The sequence below is a fragment of the Ovis canadensis genome, chromosome 7 (genome assembly GCF_042477335.2).
Source record: "Ovis canadensis isolate MfBH-ARS-UI-01 breed Bighorn chromosome 7, ARS-UI_OviCan_v2, whole genome shotgun sequence".
Classification (NCBI taxonomy): Eukaryota; Metazoa; Chordata; class Mammalia; order Artiodactyla; family Bovidae; genus Ovis; species Ovis canadensis.
The window spans coordinates 42,775,001-42,800,048 of record NC_091251.1 but is presented as its reverse complement, the minus strand read 5'-3'; the positions used below and the strand labels follow the sequence as shown (position 1 = coordinate 42,800,048).

Below are 25,048 nucleotides of genomic sequence, written 5' to 3'. Positions count from 1 at the left end.
TGCAAGGGCTTGACTACCCTTAAGCAGATGGTGTTTAGAGAGTTACACCAAGTTGTCTTGAAAATATGACTGCTCAGTTGCTGGCTTCAAACAACACATTTGGCCACACCTTATTGGCCACTGAGTGGTCAATATGATCAGATACTTTATAATATTACTGAAACTCCATAGTCTACAAAGTACTCCATGGTGCAGCACAGGACATTCATTCCAATTGGTTCTGAAGGCATTATACACCATATTTTTCATTAGATTTTAAAAGGTAATTTCTATCTAATTCACCCTTTTCCATACACTGAATATTTCAGTTGTTCTTCTTATACAAAAAAAAAAAAAACTTGTTGCTTTTACTTATCAAAATTTAATTTAGTAATCTAAGGCCACTTTCCTAATTTATCAAGTGTCTTCAACTCTTCCTGGAGAATATTTATGGTATACCCCCCTCTTAAAATTATCAACCATTTACAACACATTCAACTCAAATCTTCAGGTCATCAATAAAAATACTGAATACTAAGACTTAAAACAGATTTCCTACAGGACTGTTTTCAACATCCTTTCCCAACTTGACATAAGATCATTTGACTTCCCTTGGCTAAGTCTTGTTCATTTTGGATGAAAAATTATGTAATTCAACATCGCTTAATTTTTTTACCCTAAAAAAATATGCTATGCAAACTCTTAACATAAAATAGATATGTACAATAATACAATCTGTATAGAACCTTGAAAAATTACAACATTTAAAATGGAGAAGAGGATTTAATTCCTGGTAGAGTGCTTTACTGGAGAAGGCAATGGCAACCCACTCCAGTACTCTTGCCTGGAAAATCCCATGGACGGAGAAGCCCAGTGGGCTGCAGTCCATGGGGTCGATAAGAGTCAGACACGACTGAGCAACCCACTCCAGTACTCTTGCCTGGAAAATCCCACAGACGGAGGAGCCTGGTGGGCTGCAGTCCATGGGGTCGATAAGAGTCGGACACGACTGAGTGACTTCACTTTCACTTTTCACTTTCATGCTTTGGAGAAGGAAATGGCAACCCACTCCAGTGTTCTTGCCTGGAGAATCCCAGGGACAGGGGAGCCTGGTGGGCTGCCGTCTCTGGGGTCACACAGAGTCGGACACGACTGAAGCGACTTAGCAGTAGCAGCAGCAGAGTGCTTTATGGTTGCTATGAGCAGTTATCACATGTATGCCTTTTGAGGCTTGATTTTTAATGCCTAAGAGATGTTGAAAGAAATAACAATCTGTAATAAGATTCCACGTTGGAAGACAAACACATATGTACCTGTGAGATTTTAAAAAATCATACTCATATGATGACAATTCACTTTTGGCATAAAAATAATAAAAGCTCAATATTTCATTTTCAAGTGAAAGTACTAGGCAATTCCATACATGAGACAAAAATACCTAACATGAATTTTTCTAACCATTCTTTTCAATATATAAAGCATTTTATGGACAATATTTCTTTTGTTTCCTTCTCTCATAAGGCCTAGATTATGGTTAATATCTCATGATACCAAAAGTAATACTGCAACAGATATTAAAGTATTTTTTCAGCCACTTATGCTATAAAATATTAATTGTAAGCCTGTGCATGTGCTGTGTATACAAGGGATTAGGTAACTGAGTTCCTGCTCAGTTCTAAATCAATAAAAGATAACATACACAGCATCCGTCACCATTTGCTCTTCCTTTAGTACATAATAACTGCAAGTGGAAGATTTTTTAAAATATATATTTAAGCACTCACGGAGATATACGCTGGAGAAGACGTAAGCAATACTTACCTAGGAAGGATAGGTTTTTCTCCAGAAGCAAGTCCCTCAGCAGGACTTCATGCTCATGACCAATGGCACTGGGAAGTCTTAGTTAAGGAGCGTAACACTGGTTGAATTATACCACCAGAAAAAATTGCTAATACCAGGGCTATACTCTGAGATGAAATGGAAAGTAGAGGTAATTATAAACATCCTTTATGCTATGCTAAAAACCCCTCAATTCCATTTAGGACCATTTATTAAGCACTAAGTGCAGTTAAGAATACCAACTAGCTTTTGCCCTAAGAATTTCTAGTCTTACAGAGTTCCATAAATCTTCTGTGAGTTCATACTTGTCACAAAGCCAGCATTTAGCAGCTCTTATTTTCCCAGTCCTGATGCTGGGAAAGATTGAAGGCAGAAGGAGAAGAGGGTGTCAGCGGATGAGATGGCTGGATGGCATCACTGATGCCATCAACATGAACTTGGGCATACTCAGGGAGATGGTGAGGGACAGGGAGGCTTGGTGTGCTGCACTCCACGGGGCTGCAGAGTCAGACACAACTGGGTGACCGAACAACGACAACCCTTCTAGTCTATGACTGGTGGTCTTCTGCGACTTGGGAAACCGAACAACTGACTTGTTAAGAAGTATACGTACTCTGGAGGCAAGACATCCCAGTAAACGGCTGTGGAGTAGTGCGTCAGTTCAGAGGCTGTTTCAAGTCTTTCTCTTGTGTGTGCAAGTTTTCACCATTATATGGTGTATATAAATACATACATATGCTCATATAAATTTTTTGAGTGTTATTATGAGGCAGGCAGTATATCAAGTATGTTATTTTCAGTGTATTTACATGTTTTTTCATCCTCACAGTTATTATTATCCTTATGTTACAGATGAGGAAAACAAGGCTTAAAAAGGAATTTATATAAGATCATATGGTCAGTGTGTGGCAGAGCAGAGAATCAGAACAAAATCTCTGCAAAGCCTGTATCTATGACCTCTGCAGAGCTACTTAAAATATTAAAATTAATTACATAAAAATAATTGATATTAGCTAATGCTGCTGCTGCTGCTAAGTCGCTTCAGTCGTGTCTGACTCTGTGGAACCCCACAGACGGCAGCCCACCAGGCTCCTCTGGTGTGTACAAAGTGTGAAAAGGAGTGTTATCCTATTCTCATACTATAATTTTGTCAAAGGTGTTTGGTACTACAGGCAGACTTTGGAGATACCATGGGTTCAGTTCCAGAAAAAAACAAATATTGCAATAAGGCAAGTTACATGAATTTTTTGGTTTCTCAGTACATATGAAAGTTACTATTACACTATAGCCTTTTAAGTGTTCAACAGCATTATATCTAAAAAATACATACACTCTAATTAAAAAATATTTTATTGCTAAAAAACTGCTACCATCACCTGAGCCTTCAGCAAGTCCTCATCTTTTTGTAATTATAATACCACAGATCATCACAGCAAATACTATAATAATGAAAAACATTAAAATATTGTAAGAATTACCAAAACGTGACATAGAGACATGAAGTGAGCAAATGCTATTGGGAAAATGGTGCCGACTCAAGGCAGGGTTGCCACCAACTTTCAATTTGTAAAAACATATTATCTGCAAAGCACAATAAAGTGAAGCACAATAAAATGAGGTGTGCCTGTAATTCTTTAATTCTCCATCTCACTAATGTCAATCTGGTCTTATTACTTCTTGGCTTAACAGGGATTCTTTGGTCCTGACCATGCACTACAAGAATCCAATTTAAATCAAATAAAGCTTAAAAATTACCTGTAAAATTCTTAGACAATCATCCTGTCATTTATCAACAATACAAGTGGATATGATTCAAACCTTAGAATTCAAGAGGTGGGACCACTCATACACATCATCAAAACAAGTCCCAAGTCATCATCACTGTCTTTTTCTTTCTGTTGTCCCTCCTCCCCATGTACAGGACTGTGCTTAGTTCTCACTGAAAACAAATTTTTAAATCATAAAATTTCACACATTCAGAGAGTCCACTGAAGACATCTGATGAATATCTCTCAATGGTCTCTCATTACTAGGGGCATTCCACGTTTCAGAACTAAATAATTTACTTCCAGTCCACATAAATGTGCTCTCACTTTTATTGCTGTGAATTATTTACATCTAAAATGTTGAATCATGATACTGATGGTACAGGAGTAAAAACCAGAGCACTTCAAGCTTCCTGTATCATTATCTTTCCTTGTTCCACAGTTCAGGTCTTTGTCTAATAGCTGGGTCCTGAAGTCACACTTTGGAAAGTTAAGGTGGCTGGTTTCTCACACCTTTTGAGTCTGTGAATATAACTTGTGGCAGGAAAATAACATGTGGGTGGACACAGTTATATTATAGGAAAAATTATAGTAGACACCAAAAGAAAAAGAAAGCAATGACAATTTATATACTCTTTGCAATCTAGGGTGCTATTTTGGTGTCATATTAATAAATCACCAATTTACTTTACTCTCCTTACACAAATGCCTACACGTAACATTTTCATAATGGAGTAAAAGGTTTTGCGCCTATTCTATTTATTAAATGTGTGCTTTCTTTCTAACAAAATGATGTAATTTAACAAGAGTAAGCAATGTAAACATTACCAAATTATCAGAACAACATACAAATAGCATTTGCACTCATATGAAAATCCAATCATTTTTATTCAGTGTGAAATAAAACAATTCCTGTTGATCAGCCTTGAAAACAGCTAAGCAAGTGTATTTACGTTACATTAAACTGCCACTATCTCAATGCAAAGATAAAATCAATTCTCTATAAACTTCCCAGCCTGTTTTATTCTGCATGGTAAAAGCAATCACTAATTTGAAACTTTGCAAAGATATATACATCTTGATTATGTTTTGTTTGATATAAACATGTATAAAATATAAAATCTAGAATATAAAGTTTATAAAAACAGTAATTTTACAAGCAATAGGCATAATGGAACTGTGAAATTATAATCTAGCCAGTGAATACAATTTATAGGCATACATCATTATCTTTATCAATTGAAATCATGCACTACATTAAATTCTACTGGCAGTAGCACAACCAAAAAAGGAAAGTGGAAAATACTCCAAACCGAATTTATAATGCTTCATAAGCAGAAACACTTAGACTTTCTCTATAATAATACCTATTATTGATGGATGGCAGTGACCATGGGGCAAAACTTGTAAATAAGCTCACAAGCCATTTTCTTCGCCAGCAATACAGCAGTCTAGTTTCCCGTAAGCATCTCAACTATTACTGAAAAACAGCCCCCTGGCATTTACAAAGCAGTTGACTTCATACTTTAGTCCCTGCATACATAATTAGATAGTTATATTTAAAATCAATATGCAATCCTTCAAAAGACATTATGCTTTTAAAACCTTAACTTTAAATTGATTTTTAACTATTTTATGTGCTTTAAAATTAACATGTAATTCCACCCCAGATACTCTAAGATGGTGTTAGTTGTTTTGTGGACGTGCTAAGCTTTATCACTGTGGCAATGTGGGGGTTGGCATTCCGACAATTTCTAACACTATCATTAATTTTGCACTGAAAATGGAATAGTTTCACTATGGTCTAATGAAAGGTTGAACTCACAACAAAGCTGTGATTTTGTTAAGTTACACTGAGAGGAACAGATTAGGAGAATAAATATGCAAAGGGCTATAACATAGATACTGAATATTCTTAAAAGTGGGCTCTGTTGAAAGATTTATTTTTCAAAGGTTAATTTCATGAAAAAAAAGAAAGTGACTCAATTTTTCTTCTTTTACAAAAACTTCACTAACTCTAAGCCTTCATGAAACAAGGTGGAATACAAACACACACACACACACACACACACACACACACTTGAGCAAAGCTTCTAACAAAAAGCTTCCTGATTGGTAATCACTGAGTCTTAACTGGTCACAATGCCATCTGTGCTCACAAAACCCAGGAAGGGCATGTTGTATTCTTAAAAAATATAAGACTCATGGACTCAGGTAGATATCATTTCCATTAAAAATGACTAATTATTTACTCTTTCCATAGAATTTTTTAGCCAAAGATTATAAAAATTCTTAGTGTTGCCACAATACTACTAAATGTATTGATTAACAATTGTCCTACTTCACAAAGCAGTTACTGTCTACTCAACTCCTGTTTGGGATTCCCAGGTGGTGCTAGTGGTAAAGAATCCACCTGCCAATGCAGGAGACACAAGTGACGCAGGTTCAATCCCTGGGTTGGGAAGATTCCCCTAGAGTAGGAAATGGCAATCCACTCCAGTATTCTTGCCTAGAAAATCCTATGGACAGAGGAGCCTGGCGGGCTGCAGTTCACGGGGCCACAAAGAGTCGGAAACAACTGAAACACGTGTGCATGTACACACACACACACACACACACACACACACACACAAATCCTGTTTGATGAAGCAAGCATTAACTCTTTAGTAATTTCAATGTCTTTAATGAAAAATGACTGGACATCTGTTCTCCTAGCCTTAAACTCAGTCCAGAGGGAAAAATTAGCTTGGTTTTCTCAAAAAATGTTTATTAGGGACTCAAGTGACAGCTCAGAATATAATCAACATTTAAGCAGTAAGAATCTACTGCCCTTTAAAATGTGATGGTCTCCCATGGCAGTTTAATCACACCATCTCTTAACTACAGGCTCAAAATTTTTTCTCAACTAAATTTGGTTCATTTAAAATAGAAATTTATTCATATTTGAAAAAATGTTCACTGAAATGCTTAGATACCTTCCAAGACAGTGTGCTACCTGCCTCGTGACTCTATCTTTAAACTCATTGAAAACCAAGCAGGTTGATATAAGCATGTGAACACGCAACTGCTGAACTGACATCTTCCCAATGCCTATCTGATTTTTTTTTAAGCTGTAGAAAAGAATGGTCTGCAGTGACCCTCCAGTTGATTGAATATAAAATAGAAGAGTATGAAATGTGTTTTGTGAAGCAGAACTTTATGTCAGGTTAAAGCTAGACACATCTCCACTGAGTCTAAGCTCGTCAATTGTGCACCTAAAATTTTATGGGAAAGGATACTGTTTGATGCAGTCCACCAGTGGTCCATAACAGCAGTCATTCACGATGCACTGCAGACAAATAAGAGAAAGGGTCGGGGATGGAGCGACTACAAAAACTGTCAGACAATATCCTAAAAGCAGTAATTACTTTTCTTAAAAATTTTTTTTAAAAAAAGCTATCAAAAGACTGTTAGATTTAATCACAGAAAACAAAAATTGCATGCTTTTTATTCACTATAAAAGCAAGCTATTAAAAAGTGAAATGCTCTTCTCACAAATATTGCATTGCCATTTATGGTGCACCCTGACCTCAGTGATAGTTTATGATGACAGTAATTAAATGAGGTTTAAAATCCTTTACTCTGCTAGGCAGATAACAGCATTGCCACTGAAAATAGACAGCTGTGATTAATACCTGATAGACCTGATTTGCTAGAACTCCATCTGGAATCTGAGAAGGGTCCCGTAGCATACTATTTATAACAGACTTGGAGGCTGCAGAAGAAAAGAGATGAACTGTTAGCAGACAGTCAACATACTTTTAATACAACACGAAAAGTGGCATATACCTATAAATACACCAACCATGAAAATGAAAACATTACTGATACTAATCATTTTTTTTCTTTTTTTTTCAAATCTCAGAGAAGCTTTTAATTAAAACACTTTGCCAAGTTTATAAGCCACATTGACAGATTTGAAGATGACCTAATTTTTCCAAGGTAAATTCACAAGTACAGACCTAAAGCGTATGTCTCTTTGCAGATAAATTAGCTTTGGAAAAGCCCACTTGGGGGGGTGGAAAAAATAATCAGAAAAGAAAATATTTTCCTTCTGCAGGTAAGTATGTTATAACCAAGCATATGTAGTTGGAGAGTTTAGTGAAGGCAGGTCAGATTCAAAGACTTCAGTGACGTCAATAAAAGTTACCCTCAGCCAAGAAAGCATCTCTGAATCTAAGCCTTTCTGAAATAATTATTAACTGCCATGAAATGTTATGTCCATTTCGCAGGTTAAGGAAAGTACGTAAAACTGACACAATTGAGCAAATCTTAAATAAGAGAAAAAATATATATATATATACACACACAATTGTATATTTATATACAAATTTTTGTCCCAAAGTATGTCTCATCATACCCAATTGCAAATTAAACTGACCTTATCACGGGGGACTGCACTGGAAGGGGCTATAGGAAGCATCTTCCTAAGTGTGGTATATCAGATCACACCTTTTGAAAAGCGAGGCAGGAGATCCTGACTTCATTGCTTACTGGAGGCATGCAGAAGGCAGAGTGGCCAGAACTCCTCTTCCTCAGCATGGGGGGAAGGGCAAGTCTCTAGACTGAAGCTAAGTCAGGTATTGCCTAAGAATCAATTCTTTCAAGTCCTCCAGTGGAATTACTCCCAAACATTTAGCAAAATAGCTCATAGGGTCTGATCCATACAAGCACAAACTAAAAAACATACTGGATAATTATCTAGTTAAGAGAAGAAAAACATGCCACAGAGCTACATCATCATTCAGGTTCTGAGATGGTTTTTTCTCCTTTTTTTTTTTTTGAATGATTATGTTCCTTATCAAGTTCAGTACCATAAGAACACTGACAGACATGATAAATGTTAGGAAATTCTGTGGAAAGAAATAGGGAAATTACATCTTTCTCACTTAAGCATGGTGCACAAGGAAAAAATTAAGCACAATTATTTTAATTATTTCCTATTCTTAGTTACCTAACTGCATGTGTATAACAATGCTTTGTAGTTAGTTGCTATTTGTAAATATGTTTGCACAGAAAGCGGGGAGGCATGTATGGAGTCTCACAAAGATCGTCATCACTGGAGGAATACTATCCAGCTCTGCAACCTGGCAAGTCATTGAGCCTCTCAAATTCAGGGTCTTCATCTGTAGAATGTGATAATGCTATCTGACCTGATTACCCTTAAGTGTTCTTACATGAGTCCCTAGAGAAAACAGTGACAACACTATGATTTTAGTTATTTTGTTAAAGCAATAATAAGTAATATCAAGAAAAAAATCAGCCTTATGCATCGACTTTGAGTAAGCTTAAGTTCAATTTAGTCACTCAGTTGTGTCCAACTCTGTGACCTCATGGACTGCAGCATGTCAGGCTTGCCTGTCCATCACCAACTCCTGGAACTTACCCAGACTCATGTCCATCGAGTCAGTGATGCCATCCAACCATCTCATCGTCTGTCATCCCCTTCTCATCCTGCCTTCACTCTTTCCCAGCATCAGGTTCTTTTCTACTGAGTCAGTTCTTCACATCAGGTAGCCAAAGTATTGGAGTTTCAGCTTCAGCGTCAGTCCTTCCAATGAATATTCAGGACTGATTGCCTTTAGAATGGACTGGTTGGATCTGCTTGCGGTCCAAGGGACTCTCAAGAGTCTTCTCCAACACCACAGTTCAAAAGCATCAATCCTTCAGAACTCAGCTTTCTTTATAGTCCGACTCTCACATCCATACGTGACTACTGGAAAAACCATAGCTTTGACTAGACGGACCTTTGTTGGCAAAGTAATGTCTGCTTTTTAATAAGCTGTCTAGGTTGATCATAACTTTCCTTCCAAGGAGTAAGTGCCTTTTAATTTCATGGCTGCAGTCACCATCTGCAGTGATTTTGGAATCCAAAAAAATAAAGTCTGTCACTATATCCACTGTTTCCCCATCTACTTTCCATGAAGTGATGGAACCAGATGCCATGATCTTAGTTTTCTGAATGTTGAGCTTTAAGCCAACTTTTTCACTCTCCTCTTTCACTTTCACCAAGAGGCTCTTTAGTTCCTCTTCACTTTCTGCCATAAGGGTGGTGTCATCTGCATACCTGAGGTTGTTGATATTTCTCCCAGCAATCTTGATTCCAGCTTGTGCTTCATCCAGCCTGCATTTTGCCTGATGTACTCTGCATGTAAGTTAAATAAGCAGGGTGACGATATGCAGCCTTGACATACTCCTTTCCCAATTTGGAACCAGTCTGTTGTTCTATGTCCAGTTCTAACTGTTGCTTCTTGACCTGCATATGGATTTCTCAGGAGGCAGGTCAGGTGGCCTGGTATTCCCACCTCTTTCAGAATCTTCCAGTTTGTTGTGATCCACACAGTCAGCAGAAGTCAATGTTTTTCTGGAACTCTCTTGCTTTTTCAATGATCCAATGGATATTGGCAATTTGATCTCTGGTTCCTCTGCCTTTTCTAAATCCAGCATGAACATCTGGAAGTTCATGGTTTACATACTGTTGAAGCCTGGCTTGGAGAATTTTGAGCATTACTTTGCTAGTGTATGAGATGACTGCAATTGTGCACTAGTTTGAACATTCTTTGGCATTGCCTTTCTTAAGTTAGACTTAATTATTTCAGAAAGAAATGACCGTGATTTAGTGGAACAAAAACTGGGAATACAAAGCAGTGAACTGTCCTACACTGCTCTCACATGCTCAGTCCGGTCTGACTCTCTGTGACCCAACAGACTGTAGCCCACCAGCTCTTTTGTCCATAGGATTCTACAGGAACGAATACTGGAGTGTGTTGCCATTGCCTTCTCTAGGGGATCTCCCTGACCCAGGACCAAACCTATGTCTCCCAAACTGGCAGGAAGATTCTTTACTCACTGAGCCATTGTAAATTCACTCTGTTTCCCCAATTTAATTCTAAGGCCAGGCCAGTAGGACGGGACCAAAGTCACTCACATATTGGTCACCCTCCCTGAGGGACTGCACTCACTCTGATCTGCTGCTCAATCACACATGGATAGTAACGGCAGACACTCCTCTGCAGTACCCATGATGCGATCAGTATCTCATGGAAACAAAAGCACCTTCTCCACACATTCCTGGCCATTGGTAGGTTGTTACACTGCTAACCCTCATGCCCATGCGAGAAGAAGATTACTAAATGACCAGACAGCATACCTAAAAATATGCTATTTCCCTATCCTAGGGAAAATTACTGACCTCATATCAAACTATATGTAAACTCATTGCTAAAATCATAATGGTCCTTTTAAAAAAAAAGAAGGACAATACCCTAGGACAGAAAAAAAAATTAGGTCATTTGTTTTATGAGGGAAGAAAGGGAAATCTTACAGGAAAAAGAAACTGATGACATCATAGTTTTCCTGACAATATACATTATAGAACAGTGTGCTTATCAGAAGCAAGAATCATAGCCAATAAACTTAAAAAAATAGTTTGAATATATTGAATAGAACACTATTCAAATCAAAGGAAGCTTGCAAGGGGAAGTCAGTGATTTTAAGTTGAATAGTAAAAGCTATATATTGAGTCCACGTTCATTTAAAACTCAAGAAAATCTCTTTTCTTGTCTTGCAACTGGCCGTTTCTCAGAGCAGGAGAAAAAGTGCTAACACACAGGACCTCCGGGCCAAGGCTCCAGATGCAGGACATGTCTGCACTCCATGTCTGGGTATTTGCACTCAGACATGAGTAGATCTACCTCCCAGATCAAGCCAGAGTGCAGGCATACATTTACACACAAACTCTGAAGCTTAGGAAATGCCCAGTGAGTGAAGTGAGAGTCGCTCAGTTGTGTCTGACTCTTTGCAACCAAATGGACTATACAATTCAAGGAATTCTCCAGGCCAGAACACTGGAGTGGGTACCCTTTCCCTTCTCCAGGAGATCTTCCCAACCCAGGGATTGAACCCAGGTCTCCCGCATTGCAGACAGATTCCTTACCAGCTGAGCCACTAGGGAAGCCCAGCAAATGCCAAAGGGAGGAATAACAACATCAACCAGATAAGGAAAAGCAACTGGACAATCCTGGGGTGGCTAGGCATATGAGGCCTCAAGGAAGCCCATGCCTTTCATAGAAACTGTCCCTAGGCCAGCCTTGACTTTCATCCACTGCGCATCCATCTATTTTGACCACGTGTGGATAGGTGTCTTGCTCTTTCCAACCACTGCTAAAGGCATTCATTGTTGATTTCACAGTTTAACCCTGCAACTGCTTCAGCTGCTGGGATTTCAAGTATCAAGCCTGTTCAAAGCAAGAATGCATGAATCACTTGGAGCAAGATGCACTAGGGGAGGAGAGGACTGGTACCTGTTCAAGCACAATGCACAGAGTACAGGGGCGATAGGCAATGCCTGGACTGTGACACGCATGTGTGTATATTGCGCTAAGTCACTTCCGTTGTGTCTGGCTCTTTGTGACCCCATGGACTGTAGCCCATCAGGCTCTCCTGTTCACGGGATTTCCCAGGCAAGAATACTGGAGTGAGTTGTCATTTCCTTCTCCATATTGTGGAATATTTTGAACACAAAGAGGGCAGGATCCTAATATAATAAACATCCATGTCCTGCCTTTCTGGGCTTCCCAGGTGGTGCTAATGGTAAAAGAGACCACCTGAGCATGAGGGAAACATTAAAAGACCTGGGTTTGACCCTTGGGTTGGAAAGATCACCTGGAGTGGGCATAGCAACCCACTCCAATATTCTGGCCTGGAGAATCCATCTTTCTAAATTAACTTCTGGACTGGCAATTAATACTAAGATAGTCCAATACTAATTTGTGTAAACTTTTAAGTTTATCAATTTGCTAGAGATTGCTTTATTAGTATTTTCAAGAAAACAAATTTCAGTTTTTTTCTCTCTACTACTCCACTTCTTCAAAATTCATTTAATTTATTCTTTTGTGATCATTATTTCCTGCTTTCTTCTTTGAGTCTGCTATATTTATTAATACTTTACTATGTTTATTAAATAAAATTTCAAGCTTTAACACATTTTTTTGCATTGTTGCTTTCTTTTTTAAATTTGTTTTAAAATATAAATTTATTTATTTTAATTGGAGGTTAATTACTTTACAAAATTGTATTGGTTTTGCCATACATCAACATGAATCCACCACAGGTATACACGTGTTCCCCATCCTGAACCCCCCTCCATCCTTCCTCCCTGTACCATCCCTCTGGGTCGTCTCAGTGCACCAGCCCCAAGCACCCAGTATCATGCATCAAACCTGGACTGGCGATTCATTTCATATATGGTATTATACATGTTTCAATGCCATTCTCCCAAATCATCCCACCCTCTCCCTCTCCCTCTGAGTCCAAAAGTCTGTTCTCTACATCTGTGTCTCTTTTGTTGTCTCACATACAGGGTTATCGTTACCATCTTCCTGTTCATGTTTGGGAACGCATGTAAGAATTAAAGATATTAAAATTTAAAAAAATAAAAAAATACAAAAAAATAAATTCCATATATATGTGTTAGTATACTGTATTGGTGTTTTTCTTTCTGGCTTATTTCACTCTGTATAATAGGCTCCAGTTTCATCCACCTCATTAGAACTGATTCAAATGTATTCTTTTTAATGGCTGAGTAATACTCCATTGTGTATATGTACCACAGCTTTCTTATCCATTCGTCTGCTGATGGACGTCTAGGTTGCTTTCATGTCCTGGCTATTATAAACAGTGCTGCGATGAACATCGGGGTACACGTGTCTCTTTCAATTCTGGTTTCCTCAGCAGTGGGATTGCTGGGTCATAAGGCAGTTCTATTTCCAGTTTTTTAAGGAATCTCCACACTGTTCTCCATAGTGGCTGTACTAGTTTACATTCTGTTCTCCACACGCTCTCCAGCATTTATTGCTTGTAGACTTTTGGATCTCAGCCATTCTGACTGGCGTGAAATGGTACCTCATTGTGGTTTTGATTTGCATTTCTCTGATAATGAGTGATGTTGGGCATCTTTTCATGTGTTTGTTAGCCATCTGTATGTCTTCTTTGGAGAAATGTCTATTTAGTTCTTTCGCCCATTTTTTGATTGGGTCGTTTATTTTTCTGGAATTGAGCTGCAGGAGCTGCTTGTATATTTTTGAGATTAGTTGTTTGTCAGTTGCTTCATTTGCTATTATTTTCTCCCATTCTGAAGGCTGTCTTTTCACCTTGCTTATAGTTTCCTTTGTTGTGCAGAAGCTTTTAAGTTTAATTAGGTCCCATTTGTTTATTTTTGCTTTTATTTCCAATATTCTGGGGGGTGGGTCCTAGAGGATCCTGTTGTGATTTATGTCAGAGAGTTTAACACACTTTTCAAGGCTACAATTTTTCCTCTAAATTCTCTTTAGCTACATGCCACAAGGTCTGCTGTCACTTACAAATATTTTGTAGTTCCTATTATGACTTAAATCTCTGATTCATACATTGTTTGAAAACATTTCATTTTTAATATTCCAATTTGATTAGATTGTGGCAACCTCCAAATTATTTTAATTTGGAAGTATGTGCTTGACTTTCTTTGTATGTGACCCAATGTTTATGAATGTTTTAAAAATCACTCTAGTTCCTGTTTTAGAGGTACAGGGTTCAGGTCTGTCTAGTATATGAAGATTTTTAATTGTACTCTTCAAATCTTCTATGTTATTACTAATATTTTCCAAACTACATATGTACTATTCTACGTCTGCTGTCACTTTGTCAGCTTCTCCATAGAATTCTGTCAATGTTTGCTTTCTATATTAAGAGGCTATATTGTTGGGTGTACAAACTCGTTCTAAGAATGAAATTTTGTCTTTTGGCATCATCATGACCTTCTTAATCTCGTGTGTGTGTGTTAAACATAAAATTACCTAATGGTGATACTGCTGCCCCACTTTTCTTTTGAATAGCATCTATCTAATACATCTGCTATTTCATTTATCTAAACTTCACTGTATCATTACCTCTTAGGTCTGACTCTTATTAATAGCATTTAGCCAGATTCCCTAAAATCAAATGTGGAAATCTCTCCTTTTTCAAGAGTGAGTTTAATCTACCCGTAACTGAGACATCTGGACTTACCCTACCCTCTTACTCTTCATGCTCTGGTAATCATTTTCTTCCCCTTTCCCGTTTACTACCTCTAAATTGATTACATTTTCTCTATGCCCTCTCTCTGTCTTTATTCACTGGAAAATATCAATAATATGGTTTTAAAAATTTTTGTCTGTTTGTTTTTGGCTGTCCTGAGTCTTCATTTCCATACCTGCAGTGAGCAGTGGCTGCTCCTCATGTGGTGTGCAGGCGTCTCATTGCAGAGGCTTCTCTTGTTGAGCAGCACTGGCTCTAGGCTTCAGTAACTGCAGGGCATGAGATCCGTTGTTCTGCAGCACGTGGGATCCTCCTGGACCAGGGATTGACTCTGCGTCCCCAACACTGGCAGGCAGATTCTTAACTACTGGACCGCCCGGGAAGTCCAATAACATAGTTTGTATCTACTTCTTTAGCAGTTCTCACAAAATTTTTTCTAATCTGATCATACCTCCTTGGTAATTCTTAGTGTAAGGAACTTAGAATGCACTCATTCCAACCAGAAAGTCCCCTTTCTTCATCAGCTTCCATGATACCATGCCTATTATTTTTGTCTGACCATCTTGTTTATAAACACAATTTCCTAATTAATTTCTCTGATGGTTAGTTTTATGTGTCAACGTTATTGGACCACAAGGTGACATATTTTGTTAAACATTACTCTGTATGTTTGTAAGGGTTATTTCTGGATGAGATTCACAATGTGTTTGGTAGATTGAATAAAGCAGACTGCCTTCCCTGATGTGAGGGTGGGCCTCATGCAGTCAGCTGAAGGACTTACTAGAAGAAAAGGGATGAGTAGAAGAGAATTCTGTCTGTCTTATTGCCTTTGATTTGGGACATCAGCATTCTCCTTTCTTTGAACTAGACCTAAAATATTGGCTCCTCCTGAGTCTCAAGTCTGCAGATCTTTGGACCAGAACTAGGCCACTGGCTGTCCTGTATCTTTAGATTGCTGACTAACTACAGATCTTGGGATTTATTAGCCTCTATTGTCATGTGAACCAATTTCTTATCATCTCTCTCTCTCTCCCCTGATGTCTCCCTCTTATGCTCTGTCTTTCTACACACACACACACACACACACACACACACACACACACACACACACACTCTTGGTTCTATTCCTCTGGAGAATCTTCTACATAGTCTCTTTCTACTTTTAAAAATATTTTAAAACATTCAATGTTTATTTAAATTTATCAACATGTTTGTCGATTCCCTCTTTCAGTGCTGCTTCCTGAATGCCACTTTCCCAGTTTAAATTCAATATTCAAAATTGGATATTATTACTAAAGCACCTCTTTTATTAGTGCTTTCAGGTAGGATCACTGAGTAGCAAGAGCTTTGGTTCTGCCTTATCTGAAACTATCTTCACTGAGTTCTCAGTCTTGAATGATAATATAGCTAGGTATAGAATCACATGCTAAGAATCAGCTCTTTGAAGACATAATTCCATTGTCTCTTGACATCTATTACTGATAAGAACTCTATTGTCAGATGAATAGCTGAAATTGTACTACATTTATAAAACAGAATATTACTCAGCCATAAAAGGAACAAAGTTGAGTCAGTTGTAGTGAAATGGATGAATCTAGAATCTAGAATCTCTTATTCAGAGTGAATTAAGTCAGAAAGAGAAAAATCAAGTATTATATATTAAGGCATATATATGGAATCTAGACCCTGATAGCTCAGTTGGTAAAGAATCTGCCTGCAATGCAGGAGACACCGGTTCGATTCCTGGGTCGGGAAGACCCCCTGGAGAAGGAATAGGATACCCACTTCAGCATTCTGGCCTGGAGAATCCTATGGACTGTACAGTCTGTGGGGTTGCAAAGAGTCGGACACGACTGAGCGACTTTCACTTTCACTTCATGGAATCTAGAAAAACAGTACTGATGGACATGATAGAGAATGGTCTTGTAGACACAGTAGGGGAAGATGAGGCTGGGAAGAATTAAGAAGGCAGTACAGATATATATGTGTATGTATGTAAGTATATATGTGTGTGTCTGTGTATATATACTGTTATGTGTGAAAAAGATAGTGGGAAGTTCCTAAATAACAAACAGCCCAACATAGTGCTCTGTGATGACTAGAGGGGTAGGATAGGGGGAGGGGAGGAAGGCTGAGGAGGGAAGGGATATAATATAATTATAATGGATCCATGATGTTGAACAGCAGAAATCAACACAAAATTTAAAGCAACTTTCCACTAATAAAAAAATAAATAAAATTTAAAAAAGAATTCTACTGTCAGTCTAATAGTAATCCCTATATAGGTAATTTGTCTTTTATTTCTGGTTGCTATTAGAATTTCCTTTGTTATTCAACAGTTTCATCACTGTGCACCTGGATATGGACCTTTTTAGTTAGCCTGCTTGGAATTAGCTATTTTTCATGAGCCTAAGGATGAACACATTTAACTAGCTTGAAAAAAATGAGTCATCTTAGCTTTGGTCTCCAATTTTTTTGTAAAGCTTACATTAGACATCTTTTAGAAGGTCTTATCTCCTGTCTCCTACCCCTATAAAGTGTTTATATTTTCCATCTCTTCATCTCTTGCGTTATACTAAAGTTGATTTCTTCAGATCCATCCTAGAATCCACTAACTTTTGTTCTAATCTAATCTTCCAATTTTGATTTCTTATATGTAATTGAACAGTTTACTCACCAAAGGAGCTTTTAACTTCAGTGACAATGATTTCATTTCTAAATTACTTTTGTTTTTTAAATGTGTTTTCATACTATTGTCTTTTCTTTATCCAATTATGGTCTTTCTTTTTACTTATTCAATCAGCTCATATATTAATTTTGTAGCTTTCAAATGTCATCATATAGATTAAATTTATAGTGTCTTCATTTTCTCATCTCTAGTCCATAGTATACCATTCCTCTACCTATTGACCTGCCTACCTATTTACCTATCTTCCCTATGACAGTGGTTTCCTCACTTGCTTTGTAAATTTTTACTATGAGCTTATTTTCAGAAAGAATTGTTCGACCTGTGCAGTGGAAATAACCATGACAACGTAGTTTCATGTTTACTTTTGCAGAGACTGGTTTTATTGTTAATTTCTTAGCTCAGACTTCCTACAGTCAATAAGCGTGCAAATCTGAACCTATACCCACAAATGGCTGACCTATTTCTAATTTCACTCTCCCCTCCTAATACTCTACAACCCAAGTCCATAGACAGTAAGCAAGTCTCCCTGACATTTTCTCCAGGCAAGTAGAGTTTCCTAATTTTTTTTTTTTTAATGGTTTGGGTTATATGTTGAAGCTCAATTCCAGCTCCTGGCTGCACATTTCCCTATGGGGGGGGTGTGGGGTTTAAAAATCCCAGCCCTGGCCTTTTATGACTATATCTAAAGCTAACAATTCTTATGGACTTACACGGTGTGAGTCCCTGTTCACCACTCCAAATACACATTCTCTCTCTACTTTTTGATTTCTTTGTTGTTGTTTATTTGGTCTATCATTTCTATGTCTTTGTCATGGCAACACAGCCCAACAACCAAAAATTATTTTGTTATGCTCCCAAAGTTTTTGGAAACCCTCCAATTAGAAGTTTAAAAGTAAGCTTGTTTGTTTGCTATTTTTCTGGAGTTAAAATTATATAAGTATATGTATGTAAATATAGTCCTCCCATAAAGTTGCAGCCCCAAACAACTGCAAGAAGGGCAGGTGGCAAATATGTTGAGTAGGCTGGAGAGTGGAACCACCAAAATCACTCGTGAAGTCCTCTCTTTTGCATGGTGTCTGAGCCAGGCAGGGGACTGGGAGAATGGTCATTGGGGGCTAGATAATAAATTGTTACCCTGACCCCTCCAAAGCCTGCTACCGTGTCACAGACCAAGGCACTACAGTAATCAACAAGCTTGGGAAACAAGACAACTTGTTTCTGGGGGTTGAGAATCAGTTTGGCTTCTTAGACTTGCATTTTTTTGGTGCCTGTGGCGGTGTGTGGCAGTGTGTGTGTGTGTGTGTGTCTGAGTGTGTGTGTATGTGGGGAGGAGTTAAACACCAATTTCCTTACATGCTCATTATTTGGTAATTTGGGCTAGACTTGATGAAGACAGCCTCTCCTTATGTGGTGTTAAGTGGAGTAGATCATTTGGGTGCTGGACAATTCACTTTCATGACGACTCACAGCTCTGGCAGATCTGTGCTTGCTGTGATATCAGCCATGACTGTGGGAGAGGGGCTTTGGTTTTTCCCCATTTGGGTCTATCTAAGGTCTGCCTGAACTTCCCCTAGAATTGATGGGTAGGTTCCAAGTATAAGCATCCCAAGGAACCAGGCAGAAGTTTATGGCTTCTCAGAATCTAGCCTCAGATGTTACATGAGAAGATAATAATTTTTATTTACATCTTCCTCTCAAAAGGGAAAACATGCCTTCTGAAGGAAAGGTAAACTTGCAAAGCAATGCAATATAATATCTGCAAATGGAGAGACCACATGGAACGGTGGTTATGCACTGAGTCTAGGATCAGATTTGGTTTGGCTCTTCTACCTGCTAGCTGTGTCATCCTGACAAGTTAATTAATGTCTGTGACCTTCAGTTCCCTCATTGGTACAAGAGTGTAACACTGGTGCTTACTTTGCAGGGTTATTGTGAGGATGAAATAACACACAAAAAACACTAACGTGCTATTTGAGACTTGAGCTATTACAGTTGTTAGGCTGTTGCCATAGTTGGTATTAGATCACACCATGGTCTGCTTTCTGCCTCCCAACATCACATCGTCATTATTTGTTACTTTCTATAGTCCAGAGGGTTAAAAACAGAAAGACTTCATGAGGTGTGTGTTAAGTCAGGAGCCTGCTTTTACCAGGCACATGTTGCCACAGCCTTGGAGAGACAGCAGAAGTGAGTCTATTCTACATGCAACCTGGGGCAAGGCCAGATTCCCTCTTCTTACACGTCTGCCCTGACCCACCCCTTTTTGGGATTCAAGGTGTTCCACCCAGAATCAAACATGTTCTCTGGAAAGAACCTGATGGAAATCCCTATAATCACAGAAGAAACAGATTCCACACTTCCACCCCCAACCCACCCCCATGCCCACCTTAGGGCATTTCAAGCACCAGCAATGAAGCAAGCAGAGACTTTACCCAAATCACTAACACTCACACCCATGTTCGGAGAAGGCAATGGCACCCCACTCCAGTACTCTTGCCTGGGAAATCCCGTGGACAAAGGAGCCTCATAGGCTGCAGTCCATGAGGTCGCTAAGAGTCGGACACGACTGAGCAACTTCACTTTCACTTTTCACTTTCATGCATTGGAGAAGGAAATGGCAACCCACTCCAGTGTTCTTGCCTGGAGAATCCCAGGGACAGAGAAGCCTGGTGGGCTTCCGTCTATGGGGTTACACAGAGTCAGACACGACTGATACGACGCAGCAGCAGCAGCAGCAGCAGCAGCAGCAGCACACCCATGTTTAGAATTACTCCTTTCCTTAGTGTAAGCTCAAATAAGCAGCCAGCTACTGTGGAAAGGAACCAAGGCAAATAAGCAGATGAGTCATCTACACTTTTAAGGTCGCTGGAAGTCTTGCCTACTGCAAAGGGTGCCATCTGCTCAGGTTACACCTGGATAAAACAAAGACAAGACCCTACATAGCTGAGACCTCTAATCCAGTGTCATCAATGGATTTAAGCATGACAGGTGAGCCAGCATGGGGCTGACTATACACTGGAAAGTAGCAATCAGGAGAGAAAACAAGATAAAGTGAGGGATGGATGCTACAGGGATAAAGATGAGATTGGTCATTTGGGAAGGAAATTGATGTGCAGACAGCATGGTGGTGTTAGAATCTGGTTCTCCCTCCACTGAAAAACAAACAAACAAACAAACAAACAAACAAAACAAGCCCTTCAGTTGAAAAGCTGGATGGGGAAGATGGCTGCTCTCAAGCACACCAAGAGTTCCACCTCATCACATGACTGCTCCAGAACAGCAAAGCCTAAAATACCAGCTAGAATTGGATCACTTCCTCAAATGCTTAAGGTCTTTGAATATCAAGGTTATGAAGGTCCCAAGTTATATATCCATGGAGTTGGTTTTGCCAGTGTCTTTTCTGGACAATCTCAACATTGCCCATGGTGTATAGGAGCCTACTTTCTCTTGCAGTTGGAAGTATGTCTCTTGAGAATTCCAGGCAGCTTGCTAAGCTTTCCTGCAGCACAGGAATGATCTCTAAAGCAGTCTGATCTCATTCAGCAACCTGAACAAGAAATATCTTTCAACATTAGGGAATCCTATAGGGACAAATTGTAATTCTGCCTTCTAACTAGCACATAATCATGTAAGAAATAACTTGGACCAGAGTCATCAAAAAAGTATTATGGAAGGACGAAAGGAAGAAGTCTTCAAAGCATGAATATTCACACTGATCGGATTCTTGTCTCAGGCAACTTATAGCCCTACAGCCAGTACACACCATCAACTCTTATTCAACGAACACACATTCAACAGAAATTTATTCAGCACATGGTTAATGCCAAGAACATACTTAATTGTACCACAGACTCCATCCTCCAAATCTGGACATTCTTTTGAATCTTTCCCTTGGCCAAAACCTCAAAGTTCAGTTCAATTCTCACCTCCTCCAGTAAAGTTTTTCATTAATTCTTCCAATTCACTTGTTCTCCTCTCCTCATATTGTGGATCGTTGTCTACTGATCATTTTGCACTTGATTAAATAAATGGCTTCCCTGGAGGCTCAGAGGGTAAAGCATCTGCCTGCAATGCAGGAGACCTGGATTCGATCCCTGGGTGGGGAAGATCCCCTGGAGAAGGAAATGGCAACCCACTCCAGTATTCCTGCCTGGAAAACCCCATGGATGGAGAAGCCTGGTAGGCTACAGTTCATGGGGTCGCAAAGAGTTGGACATGACTGAGCGACTTCACTTTGTCACTTTAAATATTATGACGTAAGAGTGATCAAGATGCTAAGTCTTGAAACCATGACATGTTTAAAAAAATGTGAAGGAAAAGATAACATTTAGTACAGCACAAGAAAAAAAGTATCATACTTTCTCAATGTTATCTTTATATATCCAAAGGCTTTTATACGCACTATTAGGCTCATCCTGTGATCACAACAAGATTAAACTTACAAGTTTAATACCGGTTCTGAAGCCATAAGGTTTCAGATTTCAGCATGACCCTGTGTTTGGTCTACCTCCATCTTTCTTCATTTCTTTATGGTTTGTTTCATTATGGCTACCCTCAGGACACTTTTAGACATTTTTTTCTTAACTGCTTCCCAACGAAATTTTGTTGTTGTGCAGTTACTAAGTCATTTCCGACTCTCTGTAACCCCATAGACTGCAGCATGCCAGGCATCCTTGTCCTTCACTACCTCTTGGAGTTTGCTCAGACTCATGTCCATTGATCTGGTGATACCATCCAATCATCTCATTCTCTGTTGCCCCTATACTCCTCTTGCCCTCAGTCTTTCCCAGCATCAGGGCCGTCTCCAATGAGTCCACTTCTTGCATCAGGTGGCCAAAGTATTGGAGCTTCAGCATCAGTCCTTCCAATGAATACTCAGGGTTGATTTCCTTTAGGATTGACTGGTTTAATCTCCTTGCTGTCCAAGGGACTCTCAAGAGTCTTCTCCAGCACCACAATTTGAAAGCATCAATTCTTGGGTGCTCAGCCTTCTTTATTGTCCAACTCTCACATCCATACTTGACTACTGGAAAAACCACAGCTTTGACTACACGGACCTTTGTCGGCAAGTTATGTTTCTGCTTTTTAATGCACTGTCTAGGTTTGTCATAGCTTTTCTTCCAAGGAGCAAATGTCTTTTAATTTCATGGCTGCAGTCACCATCCACAATGATTCTGGAGCCCAAGAAAATAAAATCTGCCACTGTTTCCATTTTCCCCCTATCCATTTGCCAAGAAGCAAGAGGACCCAGATGCCGTGATCTTTATTTTTTGAATGTTGAGTTTTAAGCCAGCTTTGTCACCCTCCTCTTTCACCTTCATCAAGAGGCTCTTAGATCCTCTTTGCTTTCTGCCATTAGGAAGGTATATATATTCTACATATCTGAGGCTGTTGATACTAATGTCATGAATATACCAGATATCTGGTTATGCAATACCACCATCTTTGAGAATGCATGGTTCACATGGAGAACTAAGGAACTGCTTGTGTCAGGATACTTGGTAAGATGCCTGAAAGCAAAAATATTTCTCAGCTATCACCTCAAAATTGCTCTACACAAATAGCTACTCAACAAATTGCTGACCAAATTATTAATGAACTACTCAAAACCCAATTCCCTACTGTTACAGCAATTCTTAGGTAGTCAAATGGACTTGACTTAATTTGACCTTTTCTTGTTACAAGAGTAGGTGTTTCAAAAAACTGTTTTCAGAAAAAGCAGACTAAGAGGCTGTTTACATATAGGTCTGTAGATACATGTTGACAACGTCTAATGTCTTATCTCCCAAAGACAAGAATGCTTTACATTGGCACAGGAGAAGTGACTTTACTACAACAAAAGAACTGTTCAAACAGTTATGTGTTATTTAAACAGGTATCTATTTATGGCAAGAAAATCTAATTTATCATTTATGACAGAATTATAAATTTCCCTTTGGAAATATAATTAAGTAAGTGACATTTTAAATATCAAGTAAATACAGCATCTTTATTATTAGTGCATATGGTGTTATGTGGATATGGTAAAACTAAAATTTCAAAAAACCAGTCTAATATTTATATCAAGTCATTTGAAAATTTGGGAAGGTGGGTTACTCATCCTATCCCAGAAAGTGTCCACTTCTGAAAAGGAATAACAGCCGCCATTTACTGAGTGTTTACTGTGTACCAGGCACCAGTCTAAACCCTTCACATGCATTAATTCATCAAATTTCCAGCATGTACTCACAAGAAGACTATCCTTATCTTAGATATGAAGAAACTGAGGTATTACAGATTTAAATAACTTGCCCAAAGTCCCACTATTAGTTAGTGGTGGAGCCATGATACAAACGCACAAGCTGTGGCCTGTAGTTACCTGGCTATTCTCCACCATTATTCCCATGTTAGTCAAAGGTGATCTGAAATGTTTCTGATCAAGGCATCATATTTAGAAGAACTGATTGTTTCCTACCTGCTAGATGTCCCTACAATTCAAATACTAGCAATTAAAGTTTCAAGACACTTAGTGCTCCAGGTAGAGAAAATACAGGGCCATGTAATGAAGATGAGCTCTCTTTTCTAAGCTTACTGGGCCCAGCATGTCAGACAACATTGAGATCTGAGTCACAGGTAAAGAGAAGACTGCAGATCAAGGTCAGGGGAGAAAGTTGATGGCAGCAAAGACCTACCAAAATCTTCTGGGGCAGCTAGAAAATCCAGCAAGATCACAAGGGTCTTGTGTTATATAGAAGAGAAAAAAATGGATGCTCTTAAAAGAGATACTGCAGCTGGTATGATCGAGTTGGTAGTGGTCAGTGAGAGAGGGGTAAGTCTCCACTTTACAAGTTGATGACTTCAAGAAGCCTTTCCAGTAGTTTCCTCTGGTAGTCTGTTCATTTATATCTCCAGTGCTGGCAAAGACCCATATCACACCATGGTGTCTGCTGCAGTGCATAATTAGAAAGCAGTTAATTCTAAATCATTAAAAGTGTTGCCCAGGATTGGAAGGATTCATGGAAAGGGAGACAGTACGAAGGCATGAACTTGCAGTCTTTTGGGCAGGCTTCCTAATCTAGTGGGAAAAGAACAAACTAAACCTTAGATTTCTTAAATTTTAGGAGAAGGGTCAATGGGGAAGCAGAGATGGAATTACAAGTTAAGTCAGACAATATGAAAATTCATGCATTTTCGGTAGGTTGAAAGAAACATTTCCTGGGAACCAAGCCCATATGACTAATTACAGCCAGGGACAGGGCTTCTATTCAGAAATAACTTTCATTTAATTCTCTTGAGAAAAATCTCAACAACTTTCAAGGAAAACACAGCTATTCAATTTCTGCCCATTATCCAACACAGAAGTCTTTCTTATACTATATTAATCACCAAAAAAAAAAAGGTCAAAATTATGTGTGTCAGACAACCTAATAAGCAATGAAGGCAAGGTATAGGTCAGTCTCAATTTACGGAAAGACAAATACCATAAAGATATCCTACAAGGTTAGAATATTTTTACAGAGGTCTCAAAATTCCCTAGGTTTTCAAGAAAGCCTACATTTTGGTCCCTCAAGCAAATGAGCTATTCATTTAAATGAACAAGTTAGTAGCCTGATCTAAAAATAGCCATACAATTAACAGTGTACTATATAATTAAAATTCGTATATCATTAAATTATGCGGACGTTAACTTCACTATGAATTCTTT

At 38.7% G+C, this 25,048-nt stretch overlaps 1 protein-coding gene across 11 annotated transcripts in view; it reads right to left on the bottom strand.

Moving 5' to 3' along the window:
* The window catches only part of CDIN1 (CDAN1 interacting nuclease 1), a 243,386-nt gene that overhangs the window by 129,672 nt on the left and 88,666 nt on the right, over nucleotides 1-25,048 (bottom strand). For all 11 annotated transcript variants that reach the window (XR_011258176.1, XR_011258177.1, XM_069595989.1 and 8 more), the window contains 3 exons: nucleotides 7,259-7,338; nucleotides 6,863-6,912; nucleotides 1,801-1,868 (listed from right to left, as the gene is read on the bottom strand). Coding sequence is in view for 9 of the 11 variants with exons in the window: in XM_069595989.1 (XP_069452090.1) it covers nucleotides 1,801-1,868; nucleotides 6,863-6,912; nucleotides 7,259-7,338 (198 nt within the window). In the remaining 2 variants the exon portion in view is untranslated. The remainder of the gene's footprint in view (nucleotides 1-1,800; nucleotides 1,869-6,862; nucleotides 6,913-7,258; nucleotides 7,339-25,048) is intronic.